The 25,680-nt window shown below is 34.1% G+C and overlaps 1 protein-coding gene across 1 annotated transcript; it reads right to left on the bottom strand.

Moving 5' to 3' along the window:
• Positions 1-5,935: 5,935 nt before the first annotated feature.
• LOC140442427 (uncharacterized) lies at positions 5,936-7,600 on the bottom strand. Its single transcript, XM_072533503.1, has 2 exons — positions 7,108-7,600; positions 5,936-6,906 (listed from the first exon to the last, which is right to left on the bottom strand). The coding sequence occupies exons 1-2, from the start codon at positions 7,493-7,495 to the stop codon at positions 5,936-5,938; spliced, it is 1,359 nt and encodes a 452-aa protein (XP_072389604.1). The 5' UTR covers positions 7,496-7,600.
• Positions 7,601-25,680: the final 18,080 nt, after the last annotated feature.

The raw sequence follows: 25,680 nt of genomic DNA, 5'->3' as shown, positions 1-25,680 counted from the left end.
GTGTCCATGCCTCTGCTCCATACATAAAAACAGAAAACACATAACAATTAAGGATTTTAAGTCGGAGATGTAAGTTCAAGGTTAAATTGCAGAGAACTTTCTTCATCTTTTGGTAGGCACTCCTTGCTTTTTCGATCTTACATTTAATCTCGTATGAGTGATCCCAGCTATCTGTGATGTTGCATCCTAGGTATGTTATTTTTTCTGTTCTATCCAATACCTCATTGTCTGCCATAAACTTTGCATCTGTATCTTGGTTTTTGCTTATGATCATAATTTTCGTTTTCTTATTATTAAGTTTCATTCCATATTTTCTACCGATGTTAACTACTTGATCTATCAGTCTTTGTAATCCTTCAGCACTATCCGCAACAAGGACAGTGTCGTCTGCATATCTTAGATTATTTATTACTTCACCGTTAACAATCACGCCATCAGCCGTTTCTCCCAAAACTTCTCCAAATAGATGTTCAAAGTACGCATTAAATAGCAAAGGCGAGAGTACGCAACCTTGTCGTACTCCTCTTTGTATTGGGACTTCATCGGATAATTGATTGTCTACTCGAATCTTGGCTACTTGTTTCCTATAGAGATAGACTATTATTCTGAAGAAGACACTCTCGTCGAATCCAGAGAGGTGGTTCATTAGCCTCGCAGTAAAGGCTGTCTATGGGACTAGATTTGAAAGACGAATAGAAGTCCTAAACAAAGACGAATAGAAGTTATATGCGCAGAGTTCAGTAGCTTTAAGCCAGATTTTGATGCAGACATGTATATGAAACTGCCGTAGTCCAGTTTTGAGCGGATTAAAGCTATATATATATATATATATATATATATATATATATATATATATATATATATATATATATTAAGTAAGATGGTTTCGTCCGCACCCCATGTGTACTTTGATAGTGCCTTGATGATATTGAGCCTCTTCATTGCATTGCCCTTTACTACACTAATATGCTGTTTCCAAGTTAGCCTACTGGCAAACGTTAAACCAAGTATTTTGTGATGAGTAACTAGTTGCAATGGAGTTCCATTAAGGGTGTTAACTGGACTTTGATAAAAATTTTGAAATTAACAATTTATCGCGATTTAAATAATGAAAATTTTTTAAATTAGATAAATACAGACATAAATTTTCTAAACTTCTTCTTAAAGTGCCCTCTCCTCAATGGAGGTTGGCTACTACAATTTTAAAATCTTCTCTATCTTCAGCTGTTCTTATTAGCTGTTCAAAATTTAGCCCTGTCCATTGTCGGATGTTTCTGAGCCACGATAGTCTTTTCCTTCCTAGGCCTCTCTTTCCCTCGATTTTTCCTTTCACTATAAGTTGGGCATATTGGTACTTATTATTTCTCAGTATGTGGCCTAGGTATGATGTTTTTCTAACTTTTACTGTGTTAAAAAGTTCTCTTTCCTTGCCTATTCTATGCAGCACTTCTTCGTTTGAGGTATGCGATGTCCATGAAATTTTAAGCATTCTCCGGTAGATCCACATTTCAAAGTAACATTTCTAAGTAACAATATTATCAGTTTTAAGTTATTACATAAATATACATATATTTTATTTTGCAACAAGTCGTATTTTTCTCACACTTTATTGTCTGCCTGTCTGTTATTTTATTTGTACTCATTTTCTTGTCAGAAGCAATAAACACTATATATTTGCATCAAAGTAATTACAATTTCCCATAACTTATGGGGTCGCCTTGAATAGGGTAAGCCATTCTGCCCTCTTTAAATGCCATTAAAATACTTGTCTCTTAATTTAGACCATTAATTTAATTACTTGCTAACAACGTTATGAAGGTTCTGTCTAGCTGATGTCTGAACATTGGTCGCAAGAAATTGATTTTAACACTTTATTTTTAATTATAAGCATTGAATATATACAAAGTCATGGTGAAACTCTTTCTTTTTTTAGATTTTCAGAAGTAATCAGCTATTAAAGGTATTTTTGCCACTTGCTTTCGCTTAGTACTCCTGCGCTGGTGTGCAGGAATGAAGTGAGTAGTTCAGCGTTGATATTGTTGGTTTCAAGCTCTGATAAAGGATAATGATTGTCAGGTAAGGTCAATAATCTACCTGAATTGCAGGTAAATTGTAGAATTGGACTGATTTAAACACGACGAATTATGTAAATAAAATGACCACGAGTCCTAAATAGGAAAACATGATCAGTGTAACAACTTGGAATATAAGATCACAGATGGTAATTTGACTGACCATGTTAATTCATGATGTCGATGTAGTACCAGTATATTTAATTTAAGGCCAAGAGACAAGTGAGAGAGATTCTTGAATTTAAAAGTCAGGTGTTTTACTGGAATACCCGGCAGGTTATAGAGAAAGATATTATACAGTGGATCAACTGTTTAACTTGACAAGTTTAATTAAAATACAAAGAGCAAGGGGTTCTAAAAGAACTATGCTTTGTTTTTGGACTTCAGTATAGCATTTGATACGATTGACCGACAAGTGCTGTATTACAAGCTTAGCTGTATGGGGTTGTCTTCTAAAATGCGGGAGATTTAAGAGCATCGTAGTGTGTGTGGCAGCATTTACGTTTCCCAGTGAAGTATTACAAATTACAGTTGGTTATTGTTTGAGTTTAACCATCATTTTTATATCATCTTAAACAGAAGAATTTTCTATTGCCAGTGGTGTTTTTATTTCATCATAAAGTGCATCAGAGACCCCGTATTTTGGATTATCTACAGATTGCAAGGTCAGTCTTTTTATTTTGTTTATATGCGCTAACTGCGCTAACTGTTCAAAGTCAATCGATGATCGAGATTCATCAAAACAACTTCAATGTGAAGCCTGTAAACAGAACAAACATCTAACTTGCACTGACCTACGAGTCGAAGATCGCGTTACAAGGCATAAGCTACGTGGAATTAATATTCTTTGCAACAACTGCTGCTCTAATATCAAAAGTTTTGCTAATTTAAAGACGCTCTTAAGAGATCTAAAAGTGGATCGTCAATCAAAAATTGATCTAATAGATCAAAAAGCTAGTGATATCAGTGAAAGACTTTTACAGATCGAAAACAAGTCATCTATTGAGGATCATTCTTCATCTCCAAAATTTACAGATACCAGAGCAAATGAAGCAGTTGATCGCATTAATCGGGCTAAGAATATTTTTGTTAGGGGTGTACCAGAAATTACAGGAGACATTGAAACAAAAAAAGTCACGATGGTGGAATATTACAAAATGGAGAGGAAAATTTAACCATAAAATATATACAAGGTGTCCCGAAAATTGTAAACTTTCGTCACTAATTCTGATATTTCAGGTTTTCATAATTGGCCCTGTTTCTATACTAATCTAGCTACTTTAAATTTCAAATTTAATGAATTTTTATGAATTTTTATGCAACATTCAAAACCTAAATCCTCAAATAATTCTTATCACTGAAACATGGTTAACACCAAATGGTCTTGACTCTCTTTATAACATTGATAATTATTTCCTTTATAGGTGTGATCGTCGTAATCGACGTGGAGGAGGAATATAAATCTACTTGTCTTCAGAAATTACTAATAATTTCTCTGTTACGTGTCTTGATATTACTGTCCCTAATATGGAACTTCTTGGTTAAAATATGTCATGAAAACTCTTTTTGTTTTTCACCTAGTATGTTTTTATCGGCCTGGTGATTCTAGATTAGCAGATGATGAGTCCCTTATCGCATCACTTGATGAACTGTCTAGGCTAGAGAATCTGATTGTTATTGGAGACTTTAATTTTAGAAACATTTCGTGGCTTGTAACTGATCCACCTAGTGGCTTAACAACTTCCGAAAACGTATATACAGATTTTGTATTAAATTCTTATTTACATCAATTCATAACGGAGCCGACTCGTTTCAGAATCAATAATTTACCATCTATTTTAGACTTAGATATGTTAATAAAACGGTATATAAATTAATTAATTTTGAAAATGCAAATCGCCAACTAGCTGATATTGATTGGAATGATGTTTTCGGCGATATAAGGAATCCAGTTGTATTCTGGGATAAATTCTTACACGTTGTTAATTTCTGCAAAAACCAAAATACCTTCAAAAAAACCATATACAAAAATAACATAAAACCTTGGGTTAATGGGAATTAATATATCTGATCAAGTATAAAAGAAAGTTGTGAAACAAATATAGACTTACAAATCGCATAGAGGATTTACAAATTCATCGAGACTTTGCCAAAGATTTAAAGAAATCTCTACATGAAGCTCGTGTTATCTACGAAGAGAGTATAGCCATTAGTAATAACTGTAAAAAATTGTACTAGTATATTAGATCTTCGTTGACAACAAAAGTTTCTATATCTTTACTGGAAAATGATAATGGGGATATATCCCAAAGTAACTATGAGAATGCCGAAGTCCTCGCCAGTACTTTCTCTAAGGTTTTCTCTGTCGGACCCACTAATCATCAGTTGCCTAATATTGACATACATGACATACATGATTTTCTAGGAGGAGGCATTAATTTAAATGGATTTATTACTAGAATATTGCAGTCCAAGTTAAAAAGTATGGTTAATAAATTAGGTGACTATTGCAGGCTACGGAATTTAAAGATCAACATAGACAAGTGAAAAATTATGATGTTTAGACTAGGAGGTAGAAATATTAAAGAAGAGTGGAAAACAAATGAAGAGATGGTGGAAGTCGTTAATAGTTATTGCTATTTTGGAGAGGAATTACCACCGCGGCTATCCTTTAGTGCCCATTTTAATGAAAAACGACGAGCGGCTCGAACAGCTATAAACATGGCTTGGCGACAGGTTTTAGCTAAGGCGAATCTTCCACTATCATCTAAGGTGTGCATATATGAAGGGGCAGTCCAATCTATTCTGACTTATGGAACTCAAGTTTAATTCAATTTAAGGAAGTTGAGGAGGTAAGAAGGTTTTTTTAAGAAAAAAATGTTGAATATTCCAAGGTACTTTGCAAACTAGGTGTTGGATTTAGAAACTAACAGAGCATATGTATCTATTTACGATGAAGTTACGTAAAAATTATGTCAAGAAAGTGCTAGAGTATGAGGAAAGATGCCTGCCCAAATTTTTTTTTTAGGTAATAGCTAACTGTGGTTGGAGAAGAGATTGAGAAAACTTGGGAGCGAGATGGGGAGCACAATTGAAGGGGTGGCTGCAATAACCAGGTAGCTCCGTATTTTAAAATTTGTGGGAAATCGAAAAAAACCTCCCAAAAATTCAAAATTAGTTTATTTTTTATTATTTTTTTTCCTGTGGTGAAAGCATGTAAAGAAAAAGTTTTTACGTAGTTTTTGTAAATATTGTAAATATCATATTTTAATAAAATAAAAAAAAATTGGAGCTGCTTTGCCAAAAATATACAAAAAAAATAGTTTTAGGTTTATTTATATGTTATTTGGATACAAAAAGTAAAGAAACTAAATAAAATGTCCTTATTACATTAATATCAAAATACAAACTAATCAGTGGAATATGAAAACATAAAAAACAGGTAATATTCTTCTTAGGTTACTAGTGTTCATCTTCAGTTTCGGAAGTTTGGCATTCTTCTGGCTCTACAGGAACAAGTTGTTGGTAGTACCACATTTCAGCCTCGCCAACATACTGTCTGGCCAATTCCATGACATTTAATAGCTTATCCCTTTTCAAAGGCAACGGTGCATTATAAACCTTATTGTGTACTTGTGGAAAAATCGGTACACAAGATTTCTTTAAAAGAACGAAATCCTCAGTCACAAAACCATTCGCTGACTCTGAGCACGTAACAGTCTCTCTATGTGTATCACTAAATTCGATAACTTTATATTTCGATATGGTAAATTTTGCACCAAAACTATTTTTAATATTGCTTTTCTTAAAAAATGGCTCAAGAACTTCTTTATAGTTTAGAATCATATCTTGTTTAACAGTTTTCACAAACGGACGGAGTTCTTGTTCTGCGCAGCGCAGTTGTCACTATAAACGTAAAGGGTTGTTACCTGAGGATCAATGTAGTTATTAATAAAATCGTGTAAGCAACTTATCACTTCATTTGGAGATTTCCGACCCGTTATTTCATCGAAAACATAAAAGTAACTCTTCGAAACGCTGCCCTTATGGATACAAAATGGATAAAACCACAACTGGCGCTTGTAGAACACGTCACCAGAAGGAACATGTGGCAGGGGCATGTTTTGTTCAAAATCAAATGACATGACTTCAACTCTGGGATCTTCCTTAGCCAAAGCAGTTTTCTCTGTTAAATCTTTATAGAAAGTATCAGCTTTAGTCAGGTGCACTTTTTTTTCCACCTTCAATGTGTTTTGAGTTTCATCATCTTTGGCACATTTTATTTTATTGTCAAGGATGTCGCAAGTTTTGCAAGTATCTGTTCTAGGGTGGCCAAAGGTTAAATTAAAATTTTCCACAAATACACGCCGATAATATGTGTATGAAACTTTTGGCTTAAACTCTGGTGTGTCTAATAGATTATGCTGTTCTGGTTCAAATTTTTTTAAATACAATCTGTGCATAAGCCTTAAATTCAGTTCGGATGAAAGATATCTTCTGTTTAGGTTATCATTTCTGCTATAATGGCTTTTTCTTCTTGGAAAGCTATTTATATGATCCTCAATGGACTTGATAATTTGATCTGGGATTTTATTTGGTCTAGTTTCATGGCGCCCTCGCATGTCTTTCGGACCTACTATCTGTGAAGCCATATGAGTCGCTATTCTCTCCACCCTGCTTTTCGTTATTGCGTGAATGTTCATAAATGCCGTTTTACACACTTTTTTCTCAAATATGCCTCTCTTTATTTTATATAAAAACGTTTGGCCTCTTGGAACTCCACCACCTCCTTTCGGTCGCCTTCTGTCAACGTTTCTCGTCTGTATTAAACCACCTGAAAAAAAGAACAGAAAATCAATATTTCGTAAAAATCATTATTTGCCGTCCGTACCAACAGGTATGGAAGGCTATTGGAATCGTCATTTATTTGTTTAAATATCAAATAAACCTCGGAACCGAAATCTGCATACCCAAGAACCTATGAAACGATATATAACTAATACGTGCTTTCAGGCGCCAATAATTTTATCCTTACCTAAATAGATATCTTGTTGCTCTTTATCACCTATTTCATAAAAAGACGTGAAAATTTTATCAAGAGTTTCTTCGCTTATGCCTTCAAAACATTTGAACCGGCACTGGCATGGACCTCCTCTACTTCGTCTTTCCACTATGTTTCCTTTAACATTAATGTACTCTTCACCTTTAGATCTTCTTAATTTTCTCTGGTTTCGCTTCCACATATTCGGCTCCCTGCTCCTCTTTTTCGATTTTTTATTTTCAACCAGTCCAGACGTAGTGGCAACATTGCTTGCAGCAACTTCGTTTACAGCATTCTCCTCACTTGATTCGGAATCAGGAATGAAATCCGATGACGAATCTTGAAACGGTTCACTTTCACTTGAACTGAGTTCACTTGCCATTTCAAATATAAATAATACTAAATTTTATTCACTACGAATCGTAAGAAAAGTGTGTATCTATGTATAACAACACGTCGATCTGAACTAAACTAAAACACAACGAGCACCGACTTGCCGCTTGCCCGACTAAACGAGTAAGTAACTAGTTCACGGCGGCGCATGGGAAAATGAACAGGACCGTATTACAAACTGTTTAGAAATAGAATAATATTAAAATTATTGTATTATTACATAAAATTCAATAGAAACTAAACAAATACATGAAGGAATCAAACTTATTTTTTATATTCCATGCATATTTTTATATCTTTTCTATTATATTATTTTGTCAACAGTTAAGTGCAAGAACCAGGCAGCTCCAGGAGCTGCCCGGTTCTTGCTACAAACCGAAAGCAAGGTAGCTCCAAATATCGTTGCCAGTTATGTGCCGTTATTAAGAGATACCCGTTTGTTGCAGGGAACGATCGGCCGATTTTTGTTAAGAGTAAGTCACTGAAAATCTCATTTTCGTAAAAAAGTGGAGCTGCCTGGTTATTGCAGCCACCCCTTCAATTTAACAAAGAGTTGGCAAATAGGAATTTTTGGGTGGATAAGCTGGAACAGATAATAGGAGCCATTCGTGCTAGGACAAGTGAAAGAGCATTGCAGAGAGCAACTGAATTAAATTTGTGAAATCATTACAGATATTTAATTGAACTCGGCGTTGACATGGGTTATATGAGCCATGAAGTGTATTTTAATGATATAAGGTGGATATTTAAGATTATGTGTGCTGTCAATGAGAGACCTGGTAGGGCTGATGATGGAGCTATTACTTTAAGCAATTACTGTAATTTAAAGCAATAAAACATTTCTGAATCTGAATCGAAAACATTTCTGAATCTGAATCGAAAACATTTCTGAATCTGAATATAAGATCACTAAATAATAGTTAAAAAAAAGCAATCGAAGGATTATAGCAGAGAAGGATGGACATATGTATAGGAGACAACGAAAAAAAAAAAAAACTACACATACCTGCATCTGATAGTATTAAAAAATGTCTTAAAGCAACAATGCAGTTCAAAGACGTATTGATAAAATGAGTTATTGTGTAGAAAGCTTCTTCTGTAACTATTTGCAAACGACTCATTTCTCTATACATCTGGACGAGTCAACTTAGCCAATATTTAATGTTTTGAAGGCTTACTTTTTGGAAAAAGCAATTCCGATATCAAAAATTATATCGGTAGCTACATATGGATCACCTGCCAAGGTTGGGTGTTATCGTGGTTTTATAATTTTTTTAAAAGAAAATGTATCCGAAGTATTAGCAATACACAGCTTCATCCATAGACAATATTACTAAAAATTTGAATGTAAAATTGCATGTACAGGAAATAAAGTGCCGCATAGGAAAGGCAAGAACGGTCTTTAACAAAATGAGCGCCATCTTCAAAAGTCACAACATATCCCTAGATACAAAAATGAGACATTTGAGATGCTATGTTTTCTCTGTGTTGTTGTACGGGGCGGAGGCATGGACGCTTACAGACACCACTATTAAAAAACTTGAAGCATTTGAGATGTGGCTTTATAGAAGAATGTTGAGAATATCATGGACAGCAAGGATCACGAACAAGGAAGTTCTAGAAAAAATGAAGAAGGAACCAGAGATTGTGTTTACGATCAAATTGCAATATCTGGGACACGTTATGAGAAATCAGCACCGTTACTCCCTGCTGCAGTCTATATTGCAAGGTAAAGTCAAAGGTAAGAGAGGACCCGGTAGAAGGAGAATATCATGGCTGCGGAATTTAAGAACATGGTTTAAGAAAACCTCAACGGAGCTGTTTCGAGCCGCAGCGAGCAAGGTCATGATTGCCAATATGATTTCCAACATCCGAAACGGATAGGAACCAGAAGAAGAAGAAAATTGCATGAATCTCTTCAATTTGTCGTTGGTGCAATAAAACTAAAAATCCAATTACTTCTTCACACTAATGTAAGCTGGCTGTTAAAAGGCTAACGTAAGAAGGCTGAATGAAAGATTTTTTACACTATTTGAAACTGTTTTAAAGTTTCTCGATAGTAAAGATAAAAAATTGTATGAAAATTTATTGAAGAGAAAAACAGACATTGCTTATTTGACAGATTTATTTGCTAAATTTGATATGTCGAAGTTGACATTTTAAATTTGATAAAAACAAAGTCGATCATTTCAGCGTTTCCTGCCAGAATTAAACTGATGAAGCAAAATATTGGACGGTGCGAATTTTCCCAGTTCTCCAAACTGTCCCAGGTAATCTACCAGGAAGACGATATTTAATCTATGTCTAACATTTGAATGGGATATATTCAGATTTCGAAACAAGATTTAAGGATATTTTGACGCTGGTAATATCTCAATGGATTATCAATCCATTTAATGACGTTGAAGGAACTTACAAAAGAAATTGATTGGAATACGCACTAACAAAGAAATTAAGGTACAGTATAGAAATGGATATTAATAATATTGGCTTCAAAAAGACATACTTGGTACTTATCCGGTATTGTGGAATACCGCGAGAAAGTTTTTGATTGCTTTTCTTTCTTCACATCTAGTAGAAGGGGGTTTCAGTGCAGTTATAAATCTCACAAAAAAAACAAACAAACTGGACATCATTAACCGAGGAGATTTGAGGTTAAACCTAACTAAATGAATGCCAAATGTTGATAATTTATTATTAAACCATCAAGTACATCCCTCATCCCATTAAATGAATCTTTTGCTTAGCTTTTTTCATGTAACAGTTAGTATATTTTGATTTAAATTTAATTAATAAATGTGTAAAAATGTGTTGTTTTTTTTTAATTTTTCACACTGCAGGGACTGTTCGAAATTTAAATTCTTCCAAGTGAATAGTAGGGAGTCTATCTACAATTGAAAAATATAACAAAGGGTCAACGTGAGAAAAAAGTTTGGAAACATCTGATCTAAAATGTAGACTAATTAATCTAATTAATTTAGAATCTACAGTCAACAGAAGTATTAAAAATTAAATAAATAATATAATTTCATGGTAAAATAATTATATATAAAAATCGTGTAATACGCAGTTCTCCACAAGATATTAAAAATCTGTCTAATCTAATCTTTCCTTCAAATGTAAAAACTCCTCCTTGGTTAATCATGATTTCCGAAATCAATACGACACTTCTCCAATATCAAATCAGAGACATCAGCCAATGTAATCCGACAGTCATTTTTAAAGGAACTCGAGACTTGCGGGGAAAGTTTTTGTATTTATACAGATGCCTCCAAATCTGAAAACTCCACATTCTCTTCCCAATTTAAATTAATGTCAGCCACTTCTATATACACAGCAGAATTATATTGCATACTTATATATGTATATTAAAAATACTAACCATTCTTCCTCCATCATTATCACAGATCCCCTTAACTCGTTAACAACAATTGGTCAACTATACACTAAGAACCCTATAGCCTTACTTGTCAAGAAAGAACTTACTGCCTTACAAGAATCTGGTTCCGAAGTAAAATTTATGTGGATTCCTACTCACATTAGAATACGAGGTAATGAAAAAGTAGACGTCCAAGCAAGAGAAGCTACCAATAACGACCAGGCCAGTCCAGTGACATAAAACAGTTCGTCAAAGAAAAAGCGATCAGTGCGTGGCAAAATAAGTGGGATGTATCGGTATCTCAAATAAAAGAAATTAAATCAACAGTGAAACCATGGCGCCTAGTAAACCTAAAAAGAGCTCACCAAGTCAAAATTTCTCGAAGTCGATTAGTTCATACCAATATTACTCCTAAGTATCTAATGACTAAGGAAGACATTCCAGTGTGTGAATATTGTCAAGTCAACATTACTGTTAAACATCTCCTAACAGAATGTGGAAAATATACAGTAAATAGACCAGACTAGAATTTCCAGTGATTTAAAAACAATATTAGGTGAACAGTTAACTACCAAAAACTTAATTAGCTTTCTTAAAGATACATCTTTATATAATTTAATATAATGTAAGAACTAATGTCGCTAATGACCCAGGTGGTTAAAGCGACTATTTTTTGTATATAAAAAAAAGCATGTGAAGTACTAATATATGCAGCGGAAACAAGAGCTGAAACGTCGCTTAGAAAAAGATTAATGAGAACTACAGAAATAAAAGTATTAGGAACCATAAGAAGTATTTCTCTCGAAGATAGAATAAGAAATGAAGATACAGTAAGAGAAACTGTAGTCTAGTACGTGGTGACATGGGATGGATACGAGCACGACGCCGCAAATGGAGAGATCATATCGATAGAATGGACCCAGGAAGAATCACGAAATGGGCAAACACATGAACCCAATACAAAAGAGCACTAGGAAGACCCTTGAAGAGATAGAATGACAGCTGGACATCAACGTCACAATAGATGATAGAATAAACAGACCAAAATAATAAGAAGGATAAGAAGAAAAAGAAGATAGAAATATTTTATAGAAATAGAGATATAAATAGATAGATAGAAATAGAGATAGATAAGGCTTGGAGAATGATCTTGGAATATAATATATAAACTAATAATAACAGCTAAAGTAGACAAAAAAAATAACCATTGACATAATTTACGAATGAACGTGACCACCCTAGTGACGGAGAAGTCATCAGAGAAAAAAAACAAGATTAAGTTTAAAAAGTCTTACGTTTTACCGCAAGTCTTTCTAACATCTGCGATAATGCATCTAATGATGTGTGAAGGATAAGGTTATCAATACTAACCTACTTAGTAATTCAATGCTAACGTTGTCTAGAACATTTCTGCGCTTATGTCGACAAATGGATTGTACTCGCAGAGCGCATTGACACCGTGTTAAATGTAAATATAATGCGGGTAATTACAGATGTTAGTAAATAATATTCCTTTGTTACAGAACTATCGATATTAACACTGCTACCTTTAAATATTTAAAAGCCCTTTGTTTACACGTTACCTTATCGGCCTACAATCTACCTCATTCTGTGATAATGTTGAGAACCATTTACTAGAAACTAATTTATTTATAAGCAGTGGCGTCGTTTAAGAATTTCTCACATTTAACTGCTCTGTTGACTTCGTTACATTTCTGATGATTTCCTTACTTCGATGACCGTACCATCTTTTAGAATTCATAGTAATAGTAATTTGCATTCTACTCGCAGTTTTTCCTCATAAATATTATTTGTAATATTTCTGCCTTTTCAGTGTATGACCAAAATGATAAAATTTTCTAATTTCGCCAGTTTTTAAGATATCACTATAATCCACCAATAATTAAAGTTCTTAGAAGTGAGATGACTATTTCCAGTGTAGTGCCAAATTTAGCCGATAGAAGCTTTATAAAAGCGGAGAAGAAAATTTATTATTATGTGTATAACTTTTTACTTTAATATACGTGTTCAGTTCAAACAATTAACAAATTATCCATACAGAAAAGAGCGGTCTGAATGACCGTGTCAGTTGCATGCAGGATATTGCGTTTAGTGCAAGGTTTCTCTAACAGAGGAAAAGTAAATTGATGTGTTGAATCTTCCGGCTAACGTCCACACAGGGTATCAGAGTCAGCAGGAAACAGTCCCTATTTCTTCATGTTTGTTTTACACTTACACACTCCGCCTTGCAGATGATTGAAAGTCCTCTCTTCTTCTTCTAGTGCCTGACTGTATGTTTAACCCAGTCCAGTCGCAAATGTTTTTCAGTCAGGATAGTCGTCTACCAAGATCCTTTTTCCTTCGATTTTACCCTTTATAATCTGCTGCAACAACTCGTACTTATCATTTCTAAGTATGTGCCCCAAATATGCTGTCTTTCGCCTTTTAATGGTGGTCAAAAGTTCTCGGTCTCTTCCCATTCTGTGCAAGACCATTTCGTTCGTAACATGATCGGTCCATGGTATCTTCAAAATTCTCCTAAAAAGCCACATCTCCAAAGCTTCCAATTTTCTCATTAAGTCAACATTAACAGTCCAGGCTTCGACACCATAAAGAAGAATAGAGTGGATATAACATTTTACCATCCGATATCGGATTTGTAGATTGAGTCTTTGGTTACTCAGAAATTTCCTCATCTTCAAAAAGGCTGCTCTTTATTGCTCTATTCTTGAGCGAATTTCTGATTTCGGATTCATCCACTTGCCCAATATCTTTATTTTTTATCTGGATCCTTGTAATGACTTTGCCCCTCTTACTGATAACCATGGTTTTTATTTTCTTTATGTTTATTATCAAACCAAACTGTTCTCCAGTATCACAAATTGTGTTTAGTAACGTCTGCAGGTCTGTCTACACTGTTACCACAGCCTGTAGGTTCCAATAGAGATTTCTCACTATGTTAATGTCTTTTTTGTCGAGTTCTTTTCTATTTAGACCTCGTCCTCATAAGTGCGTTCTCTGTTGAGGTTGGTGATCAATATGGCAAATTTCTCTCTGTTCTAGGCTTGACGAATTATTTCATCTCCTTTTTGTGGGTACAATCTCTGATGTTTCGTAGCCAAGAGTTTCGTAGCTCTCCTAATTTCCAACTCCAATTCCATAAGAATGTTATGTTTAACTTTGTCGAAAGCTTTCTCATGGCCTATAAAAACAACGAAAAGATGTTTTTGTTGGTATTGGCATTTTTGGGCAATAGTTGTGAAACTATACATAGCTTCCACTGTTCCGAGGCCGTTACGAAAGCCAAACTGTCTAGTACTCATATCCGCTTGGCACTTTCTGAGTATTCTTGCATGAATAATCTTTAAAAATGTTTTTAATAAGTGTGACATTAAGCTGATTAATCTATAGTCATTACAGTGTTTGGGGTTCTTGGTTTTTGCTAGCGGAACCAAGGTCGATAGCAGCCATTCTGTAGGTATCTCACCAGATTGGTATATGTTGTTAAAAAGTATAATTATTGCGCTTAAATTATCTTCGTCTATAAGTTTAATCAGCTCGATATGAACTCAGGGGCTCTGCCATATTTTGAGTTGTTTATAGCATGTTGGACTTCAGATTTTAATATTATTGAAGCTTCCTCGTTATCAATTTGTATTGGTTCCGTTCTTGTGTACATGAAAAGATCTTCAATATGTTTAGTCCATACTTGTTTTATTTCAATTGGGTTAGTCAATTAATCGGTTAAGTGTATTTGTTCGTGATTTTTCAGATAATTCTTTCACTTTTTTATGTAAATTATAATGATCATGCTTTTTCTGCAATTCTTCGACTTCGATGCACGTTTCCATCATCCACTTTTCCTTAGCCTCTTTTATTTTGTTCCTTATTAATTTATGTTTTTCTCTGTACTTATTTGGGTTTTTGTTTCTATATTTTCTTCTTTGTTCCATGATTTCCAGTATTTATTGAGTCATCCAAGGTTTTCGGCTTTCTGTTTTCTTTTGCATAGTTTCTTTCTGTGTTTTTATAACAGAATCTTTGATTTTGCTCCACATAATGTTCACATTCTCAGTGTTTTTCATTTCTGATTTAATTTTAATTTAATTTTAATTTTAATTTCTTCATTTCTTGATTGATACGAGTTGAAGTCTTAGCACAGATTTCATTTATCTTGAGTAACTGACTATTCACCTTGGAACTTTTGGATTTTGTTATCTTTTTTACCCTCAGTTTCACTTTTGAGAAAAGAATGTTATGGTTTGAGGGGACATCTGCTCCAGAAAAAGTCTTAACGCTTACAATGAAATTTCTAAATCTTACATTGGTTAGAATAAAGTCGATCTGATTTCTAATGCAATTTTGTTCATTATCCTGTGGTGACCTTCAGGTATACAGTCTACGGGGTAGTAATCGATACCATGTGTTCATAATCGTCATCATAATGAGAGTTCTTTAGACAGTGTAAAGAAGATGGTTGCCAGACGAAAGTTTCTTTTGTAGATTCAGATAGTGAGAAATACCTTCTCTCCATTTGAAAAAATAAGTTCTTTACGGTGTGTCTTGCAGATGTGTCGATCTGGTCAGAAAGCTTTTCCTCGATCTGAGTCTTCATGCGGTAGGCTGGTAATTGTTGAGTGGATGTCGCGAGTCTAGAGTTTGTTTCTGTCTTTTCACATCTCTAGCTACTTCTCTTCGGGTATCAGATAGAGTTGATACCTACGATAGGCTAGCTGAAATAGCACTGCGTAGAATTTACACACTTGCGCGTAGGTAAAGGGTCAAATAGAGGGTCAATCAATGTCATTTAGAATTCAATTAACATATTGTAGTTTTTATTTATATTATTACTAATTTTCTTATCTTATGAACTAACTAAAACTAATAACTGCGCTCTTTATATACAGAAATACTTATTTTTAGAACTATCTGGAGTAGTCCACCTCTATTCGCCTATTGTGAACGATACATCGAGTTAGAATCTATGGAGAGGGCATCACGTGACTAAAAACGACGTCACTTTGGCCAAATTGTTATGATCGTTTTGACAGATCATGTATGATTGTTTACGTTTGTTGTTTTTGTTTTTTGTTTTGGAGTTAACACACCTCGCTCCAATGAATTGTTACACCCGAACGTAATTCATAGGGTGAACATTTCTCACAGGCTGGGTTTAATCAAATTGCTTGCACCATCAGCACATTCGTGTTGAGTTGAGTAAAACTGAATTGATTCAGTGTGCCTCCTGATTATGTCATCATTCTTTTGAGATGCAACTGTTATATGGGGAACGTCGAAATTAGCTTTTTCGTTACGATGTGTTTGACGGGGTACCAACGAGTGTTGGGGAAGAAATTGATAAACTGAATGTGAAATTAGTATCGCATGATGCTTTAGTGCTAGAAAATGTTCTAAAATATTCTAATAACTAAGAATAGATCAATGGAGATCGGTTTTGGTTTCATTTGTTTGCTGAATGTGAACATGAAATTTTACGTTAATTGAAAGAGCTGAGCCGAAGCTTAATTATATTATCAATCAGTAGACATTGAGTGATTTAGAAGATAATTGTATAGAAGTAGAGGAAGAACATAAGGCTCGTAAGAAGTACGTAAGGCTCGTGAAGGATATATCTGACTTACACCAAAGTATGGACATGTGTCGAAAAATTTTCCAGTGAAGGTGGGTTTGTATCAAGGCTCTTTAATGAGTAACTAAAAAAATAGCTATTTAATCTTGTTATAGTAAGAGAGGGGTCTCCTTAGTCACTTCTTTTTGTTAATAATATCTTATCAGTAGGGGAGCTAGCCCAACAGTGAGACAGGTCCTACAGTGAGACACTGTTTCTCCCCCACTTATCACGCGATCGACTACGTTTTCCATTGATGAGCCGAAACCTTACATACCAACAATTAATCGCCGACAGTGTTGAACATGCGGCTGGCAGAGATGCACGCGCCGTTTAAATTAATTTAACTTCCACGTGCGTAAGTAAATATTTTTTGCCACGTGCGTAAGTTTTGTCAGTTCGTGTTTTCGTAAGTAAAAGAAAGTATTTTGATGATCTGCCTAGGTTAAAGGTAAGTGTTTTTTATGTAGATTACAAGAGTGGGATTATTTTGTTTCTATAAATTTTATTGTATAAGTGAGGTTACAAAATGGCTGCCGACTACACGTGCCCAGCAGTGAGACACCCAACAGTGAGACAGTGTCTCACTGTTGGACAAATGTGACCAAGTATATTTTTGCAGGCTAATTATGGATCCAAAGAAAAGAAAAATTGGAAATTGCGCAGAGGAAACAATGAGAGAAGCAGTAAGTCTGGTCAGAGAAGGAGGATCTTTGAGAAAAGTAGCTGCTTTGAAAGATATACCATTTCAGACATTGGCTAGATATGTTGAGAAAGCCAGAGACGTTGACGACATTATTCAAATACGGATGAGTCCCAACTACAGTATTAATAAAGTATTTACGTCCGCAGAAGAAGATTCTCTAGAAAACGATATCATAAGCTACTCACGCATGTTTTATGGGTTGTCTGTTGACGATTGTAGAAAACTTGACTATGAAATGGCAATCGAAAATAAAAAGAAAATTCCTGTCAAATGGCATGAAAGAAAAATAGCAGGGCTGAAATGGATGAGAGGTTTTCGCCAAAGATATGTTCGACTGTCGCTTCGCACCCCCGAAGGGTGTAGTTTATTCCGTTCGATGTTATTTAATAGACATAATGTATCAATTTTTTACCAAAATTTGAAGAATATATATTCAAGAACTGATGCATTTGCTGACGGAAGAAGAATCTACAATTTGGATGAGACTGCGACTACGACGGTTCAAAAATCAGCAAAGGTTGTTGCTGATAAAGGGGCTAAGCAAGGTAACAAGTGAGGAGAGAGGTACATTGGTTACTACTTGTTGCATCGTTAGTGCCACGGGACAATACCTACCACCAGCAATGGTTTTTCCTACGGTGCGTCTAAAGGAGCTTATGCTACGAGGCTCTCCATCAGGACGTTGGGGCTTGCTACTCCAAGTGGGTGGATGAATGCTGATCTTTTTTTAGAAGTAATGAAACTTTTTATAAAATATTCTAACAGCTCTAAAGAAAATCCATCACTTTTAATCTATGACAATCATGAAAGTCATGTTAGTATTCTTTTTCTTAATTTGGCCAAAGACAACGGAGTAACAATTCTAACATTTCCTTCTCATTCCACAAATAAGATGCAACCACTAGATGTGGGGGTATTCAAAGTATTCTCAACATGTTATAATGTATCTATAGATACCTGTATGATGCAACATCCAGGTAAACCTTTCACCATATATGAGGTAGCTGAGTGCGTCGGCTTTGCTCGTGAAAAAGCTCTCACACCGAGCAATATTATAAATGCATTTAAAAAGTGTGGTATATATCCATACGATGCCAATGTCTTCACAAATAGAATTTCTACCAAGCGCTGTTACCGTTCGCGATTTAAAAGATGATGTAAGCAAGAAAATATACCGGATATAGAAAATAATGCTACCTTAGACACCAGTATTGAAAATAGCAATCAAAAGAATGATAAAAATGACAAGACTGTCACAGATGTTTTTAAAAGCCCAGAAGAATTTAAGGGCTTTCCAAAAGCAGGAGAACGCAAAACTAAAAATACGCGAAGAACGGGCAAAATTATTATAGCTACTGACACACCCGAAAAAGATGCCATAGAAGAACGAAGCATTACGAAAAAAAGAAAAATTGAGAAAATCGAAGTGAAAAAAGTAAAAAAGGTCAAGAAACAAATATTTGAAGATAGTTCTGAAAGCTCAGAGGAAGAACTTGAAGTTGGTTCATCCTCAGGGGATGACTGCTACTATACAATCAATCCAGATGGATTTGAGGAGCTTCATAGAAAGCTCGTAGAAAATGATTTTGTGCTCGTGGAATTTTCTAGAAAATTGAAGAAGAAGAAGGTATATTATGTTGGAAAAGTCCTGAAAATAAATGAGTCAGAAGTGTATGAAATTTCGTATCTTAGAAAACAAACGAAGGGCACTACCAAATTTGTATTTCCCAATATTCCAGATGAAGCTATTGTTGCTTTAAAATATATCAAGCTCATCATGCCACCCCAAATTCCTTGTGGGCACACTAGCCGACAGATGGCTTCTTTTAAGTTTGATATAGATTTTGGATTAATGGACATTGGGTAGATACATACCTAGATATTATATTTTTATGTTTACTCATTTTTTTATGTTCTGTATCTTTTTTTTGTTTGTTTTGGAATTGTCTTTTGTGTTCAATTAATATGATTTATAAACTATGTTCGCAACAATCAGTATCAATATTATGTTATGAGAATGATATATTAATCTCAATAATAATATCCTGAATAAACTTTTTCAAAACTTATTTTCATTTATTTTTCCCTCTCTCACTGTTGGATTTAAAGTGTCTCACTGTAAGGCATATGTGTCCTACAATTAGACAAATGCACTTATCTATATTCTTGCAAAAAAAATATCAAACTTCAAAGTTACAAATATTTTACTTGAAGAGAGAATAATATAAATGTCATCGCCTATGCTGGCGTTTAATTTTTTCATTTTAGATGGATAAAAACAAAATTACACTAAAATAAAAAAAAAGTGTCTCACTGTTGGGATGGCTCCCCTAGAGGAGAACAAAGAAATGTTAGAGGCTTGAAGAAGGGCCACTGAAGTGGGAGGAATTAGGGTTGGTAGGTCAAAAACGAGGTATATGTAGTGAAGACACGATAGACAGAAATGAATGGCGAGGAAGGGACAGCGATCCCTGAAAAGAAAAAAGCTGAGGAAGAGGAAGAGAAAGAACTAACAAAATAAGTAAATATAGAAATATATCTCTATATTAAATAAAAATATAAAAAAATAAATATATACATGTAGGTATATATAAAAAAACTAAACAAATTCAGATCACATAATATGAAAAAAAACTTTTAATCATATTCTCAACATCAACATCTCAAGAACTAATTCCACTATCGATGAGAAAAAAAGTATATTATACTGTCTTTTATATAAAACTGTCTTTTTCCACGAACTTTACCGCTATGTAAACATACACGTAACATACTTAGAAAATTCAAATATACCTTGATATTGACATAATTTATAATGAATAACCACTGTAATTTCTCTTTTAGTGGTTAAATAACCTTATTGGGATCCTGACGATGGGCATATAATTGTAGTGGTCGTCCAATGTACTATTAAACTGATGGTAATCTTTTCTTTCTAATAAATATTTTTGTAAATATTCAAGTTTATTTGGGCAAGTTTTAGTTTTTGCTTTGGGTAATTTTTTTCTTTGTACATTTTTTTATATTGTTTTGCACAAAAGTAATTTTTTTATTTCTAATAAATATACTCTTTTTTAGAAAAACAAGTTAGTCAGACGGAAAAGGCCCCAGGCAAAAATGTTTGAAATAGGGTTTTAATTTTTTTTTTTAATTTTAGAACTTGTCGACAAACTGTGGGAGCAGAATATAATCTACGCGGAACTCTTAAAAAAACACATTTATTTTTTCCAAAACAAAGAATGGCTGCTATATTACTTTAAAGTGATCATTTTGATGACAATGTGGCTAGTGAAAAATACTCTTATAAACTGTGAAAGTATTTTTCGTGACAACAAAACGAAAGGAACTGTCGATACTACAGAAAAGTTAACAAACTAATAATACTGTAAAAAGAATGACAAACCGTTGATGGTGATATTACTGAACTGAAAGTTAAAGAATAACAAACTGAGAGAATGGTGCCATGTGTGTTAAAGAGTCAAATATTGGAAAACAAGAAGGATATGCGTAAGTGCAATTTTTTGTGTCCCGCTTGCCCGAAATCAGAGGCTGGTGTAAATTGTGCAAATTTACAGTAAGTAGTTGTTATTTAATTCATTATTAACAATTAGGATTTACTTCGTAGTTCTGTTTCTGGTTTAAACTAATTAATGTTAAGTGCTTAGTAAATACTAAGGGAGAGCGCCCACCAAACTGGCATGACAAGTGGCAAGTAGCAAGTAGCGCGTCTCTAGCATGTTACTTAAAATGTAACCAATGCAAACGAATGATTCAGCGCACACTAAAATGACAGTGACAGGGGCATCATGTAGCTTGCTACGCCACGCCGTTAAAAATTGAGCTTGTTCTACTTTTTGCCACGTGCTACTTGCATTTTGTATATGTGTTTGTTGAAAAATATAAATATGGAAGATAGGCCAGAATTTAATATTCGTTTTGTCTCATTAATTGAGAAATTTCTAGGTATCTATGACAACACAAAGTATTTGAAGTTATTCATCAATATTTTTTTTTATTAGCCGTTCTGTTTTAATTCTTCAGCGGCTAAAAATATGATATGTTTTTATTTTCATGTCCAATTTTGATCTAGATATTTTAAACATGACCAGACTTGATAGAGTTTTGTCTAGACCAGAGTCATACCTCACAAGCCGGTGTAAAACTAATCCGTTTAACATAAAATTCAGCCAATATATTTTTTAACAGCTCGTCTATCTGACATTTTCGTAATTAAAAAGAAGCTGTATAAAAAGCTTTTATTCTAAAAAAAAATGCTGTTAAAAAATGTTGTATGTTGTAATGTTGTAGAAACATAATGTTTACAATAAAAAAACTATTTGTTCCGATATTTATTAGACAAAAAAAAAATCGAAGGCAACATATGAGGGCTAAAAACACTATACCTTTTTACCAGAATACCTTATTTTTATTCACCTATTTAGGCATATGTATGCACAAAGCTATAAAACACAGTGGTCATTCTGCCAAGGCAGTAATTTAAAAAATTACGTAGTCTATTTCATATTTCTAATGCACCATTTGTTGGCCTGCAATACCTCCCTGGTTGTATTAGATAATTATTGGCTATTATATGTTCTTTCAATTGATATGTGGGGTTAGTAAAAACTCCATCATGAACAAGCATAAAATTGTGTAACACACAAATAGCTTGAATGATGCTATCAATCTTGCAATATTACAACATATTTGCGTCTCCAATAATCTGAACTTTGAAATTAGCAAATCAAATGCACACTCGCCCTCTAGAAACTCTGTAATTAGATATTCGTTTGCCATTTGTTAATTATCTTCTGGGATATGGTTTCATGACACAATCTGAGATGGGGAAAGGCTTTATCTGCTATAACATAGTAAGGAAAACTTGCATTATTATTTTCTTCTGGCAACGGTTTAGCTTGCTTTTGCTTTTTCAAATGCACTTTCTGTGAATGTTCTGCCATCACTATTTCGTCCATATTCCCCAATATCAATCGACAACAATAGCCCGTCTGCGTCAGCCACAATTAAAAATGCAATAAAAAAATATCCTTTGTAATTAAAGTATAGCGAAAACATAAGAATAGCATGCAATGTAGAAGAGATAAATGGATGGGTGACAAAACGGAAACAGGAATGGAACGAACACATTAGTAGAATGACAGAGGATACATACAAGAAGGAAGAAGAAGAAGAGAAGAATTAAAGTATGCTGACCCAGATTTCGGGGGGCTTTAATCCTGATATGCTTTTCATCAATAAAGCCGCTGCAATTAGGCAAATTCCAATGTTCCCAGTATCTACTCGCTGTTTTAAGCCATAATTCCCTTGATGGTTTAGTCAGATATTTTGGCTGGAGTACTGTCCAAATTACAGTCCAAATTTCGCCAGATAGATATTTAATTCTTTAAATACATTAAATCCACTATGCCCTTGAATCTCTTTCCAATAAGGTTGTACCCAAAACTGACGTTGCGGGCAAGTTGTGTTTATGCGGACGAAAATACGAATTTTGAAAAAACTAGCTTTTTTAATGTCATGCTGCTTTAGTGTGCGTTAGCTGCTACGCCAGTGCCATGCCCGTGCTATTCCACTGCCATGTTACATGTCGCGCCAGTTTGGTGGGCGCTCTTGCTAAGACCATAGCTTTTTGAACAGCCATAGTTCACGCACTATAAACATAGACTTATATTGCGATTAGACTTTGGTCAGTTTTTTTGTAATATTTTGATATCGGTTTTATGAAAGTTTAAAGCGACATATTTCAATTTCCGGTCGCCATTCATCCCTATTATTCCAATGGGTTTCTTCCAAGTCTATGTCTTTTTCGGCTGTCTTACATATCTAGCATCTTTTGGGTTGTCTTCTTGTTATTTTTGCATATAACTAGGATTTCAATCCTAAAAATAAGCGACCGTGTTAATATTTTCCAATATTTAATTTAATCCATGTATAAAATATTTATCTTAGCTTTCAGATAATTTTCATTCTTACGGATATGTGATTTAACATAAAAGGTGAAGATGCAAATACCGCGCCTTATATATTTTTTATACTTTATAAACTTTAATTTTTAGATTTAGTGTCAATTCTGATGCAGAACAGAAAACCATAAACACTTTTACAACCACAACCAATTGAAGTTGAAGTTTTTATTTCTGCTCCAGTTATGATCTGCACGTTTTATTGGTACAACCAGGAAGTACCTATTTTCAAATACCATGTTTTGTAGCCTAACTGTAAAGTCAATAAACTTTTAATGCTGATTTACTCATTATGATAGAGAGTTCAGTATCAGAATATCTTGTTATACCTATCAGCACCACTCTCAAAGAGTGTGTGAAATTACCTATTTCGATGTGCAGCACGTGTTGAAAACAATACAACCAAGATATCGTTGTATTTTGATACCAAAAATTACCGGGAACGGTAAATCGCAAAGGAATAAAAATAGGTAACACAATGTTAACAGTCATAACCGTGGATATAAACTAAATTTAATGGTATTCGGTACAATAACTTCCTGTATACTTTATCACCTGTAATAAAGAAGTTAAATAAAACGTACTTTATCATTTTACTACTTTTAATACTTCCTCTTTTACTAGAGGTCCCTATCTGTTTTTGAAATTGGCAAACAGTAGAGTGTTAAAACCATATTTCCTATTCACATACCTATTGTACCTCTCGTCCAAGTACCGTTTTCACAGATGCCACCGAATATTTCTCTCAGGATTCCTTGTTCAAATATGAGCAGGTTTTCATCTGCCTTGGAGATAATTCATGTTTTCGATCCATATGCCAGCAATAGTATAACAGTTTTGTATATTGTTATTTTTGGTTTGTGTCTTAAGTTTCTACTTTTCATACAGGTTCTGAAACTGTTTTCTTGTACAATGTTTAACTTAAATATTATTTTATATGCGCTTGTAAATATATATTTTGACGTTTCGATTTACAAACTGAAAATCGTTTCGAAGAAAATTATGAATCTTAACCTATAAATTATTCTTCTTTTTTTTATTCTTTTTTTGGGCTATGTTCTTGATAATTTACCCAGTTTACTTCGAGGGTAGACACTTTTGCCTTCTTTCAGCAATCAGTGTCTACCTAAACTTATATTCATCCTTTGTTTGTTTTGGGTTATTCTACATGTATTCTTTTACTGTAGTACAGCATATACAAACGCTAAATATTGCAGTGAATACAGAACAATATCACTAATGAGTCACATTCTCAAATTATTCCTGAAAATAATACATGGTCGTATAAATAAAAAACTGAAAGAAGGAATAGATGATAGTCAGTTTGGGTTCAGAAACGGACTAGGAGCCAGAGAAGCGTTATTTGCTTTTAATGTGTTAGCTCAAAGATGCATGGATATGAATGTTGATGTGCATGTTTATTACGTTGATTTTGAAAAAGCATTTGTGACAAAGTAAGACATCAAAAATAAGTCCAAATTCTAAAGACAAAACACATAGACCATAGGGACTTACGAATAATAACAAATCTCTACCGGAATCAAAGCGCACAAATCGTAATAGATAACGACACCAGTCCAGAAATTGAAATCAGAAGAGGAGTTAGGCAGGGATGTATTATGTCCCCATTACTATTTAATGTATATAGTGAAGCCATTTTTGAAGAAGCATTACTATCTCAAAGTAAAGGAATAATAATTAACCGAAGATCTATTAACAACATAAGATATGCAGATGAGACCGTGATTATGGCAAGCTCTGCTGATCAACTCCAATTACTACTAAACAAAACAAACAGTTTCTGTGAAAAACATGGACTAAAAATGAATATAAAAAAGACCAAATACATGATAATAACAAAGAAAACAAATATACCAACAAACATACATTTGGGAAATGTACCGATAGAAAGGGTTGATAAATACAAATATCTAGGAACCTGGATTTCAGACAATAATGATCAAACAACCGAAATAAGAGCAACGATAGAAATAGCAGGAAATGCGTTTGTAAAAATGAAAACAATTCTCTGCAACAAAGACCTTAGATTAGAACTGAGAGTAAGAGCACTGAGATGCTACGTGTTTTCGATACTTCAATATGGACTTGTAAGCTGGGCATTAAAGCAAGAACACATAAATAAATTACTGTCCTTTGAAAAGTGGTGTTCTTCTTCTTCTTCAAGTGCCCTCTCCGCTACGGAGTTTGGCAATCATCATTGCTATTCGTATCTTTGAAGCTGTTGTTATAAATAATTATTTAGATGTGCACTGGAACCAGTCTCTTAAATTGCGCAGCCAAGATATACGTTGTCTCCCCACGCTTCGTTTGCTCTGAATCTTTCCTTGGATAATTAACAGGAGCAATCGGTACTTTTTCTCTCTCATCGCATGACCATGTGGTGAAATGTGGTATTACAGAGGATAATTAGAATAGCATGGACACAGAAGAAAACTAATACGGAAATATTGTGAGAAAT

This window comes from Diabrotica undecimpunctata, chromosome 1, assembly GCF_040954645.1.
Source record: "Diabrotica undecimpunctata isolate CICGRU chromosome 1, icDiaUnde3, whole genome shotgun sequence".
Taxonomy (NCBI): Eukaryota; Metazoa; Arthropoda; class Insecta; order Coleoptera; family Chrysomelidae; genus Diabrotica; species Diabrotica undecimpunctata.
Note: the sequence above shows the minus strand (reverse complement) of the source record. Positions and strands in the feature narration are given on the sequence as shown.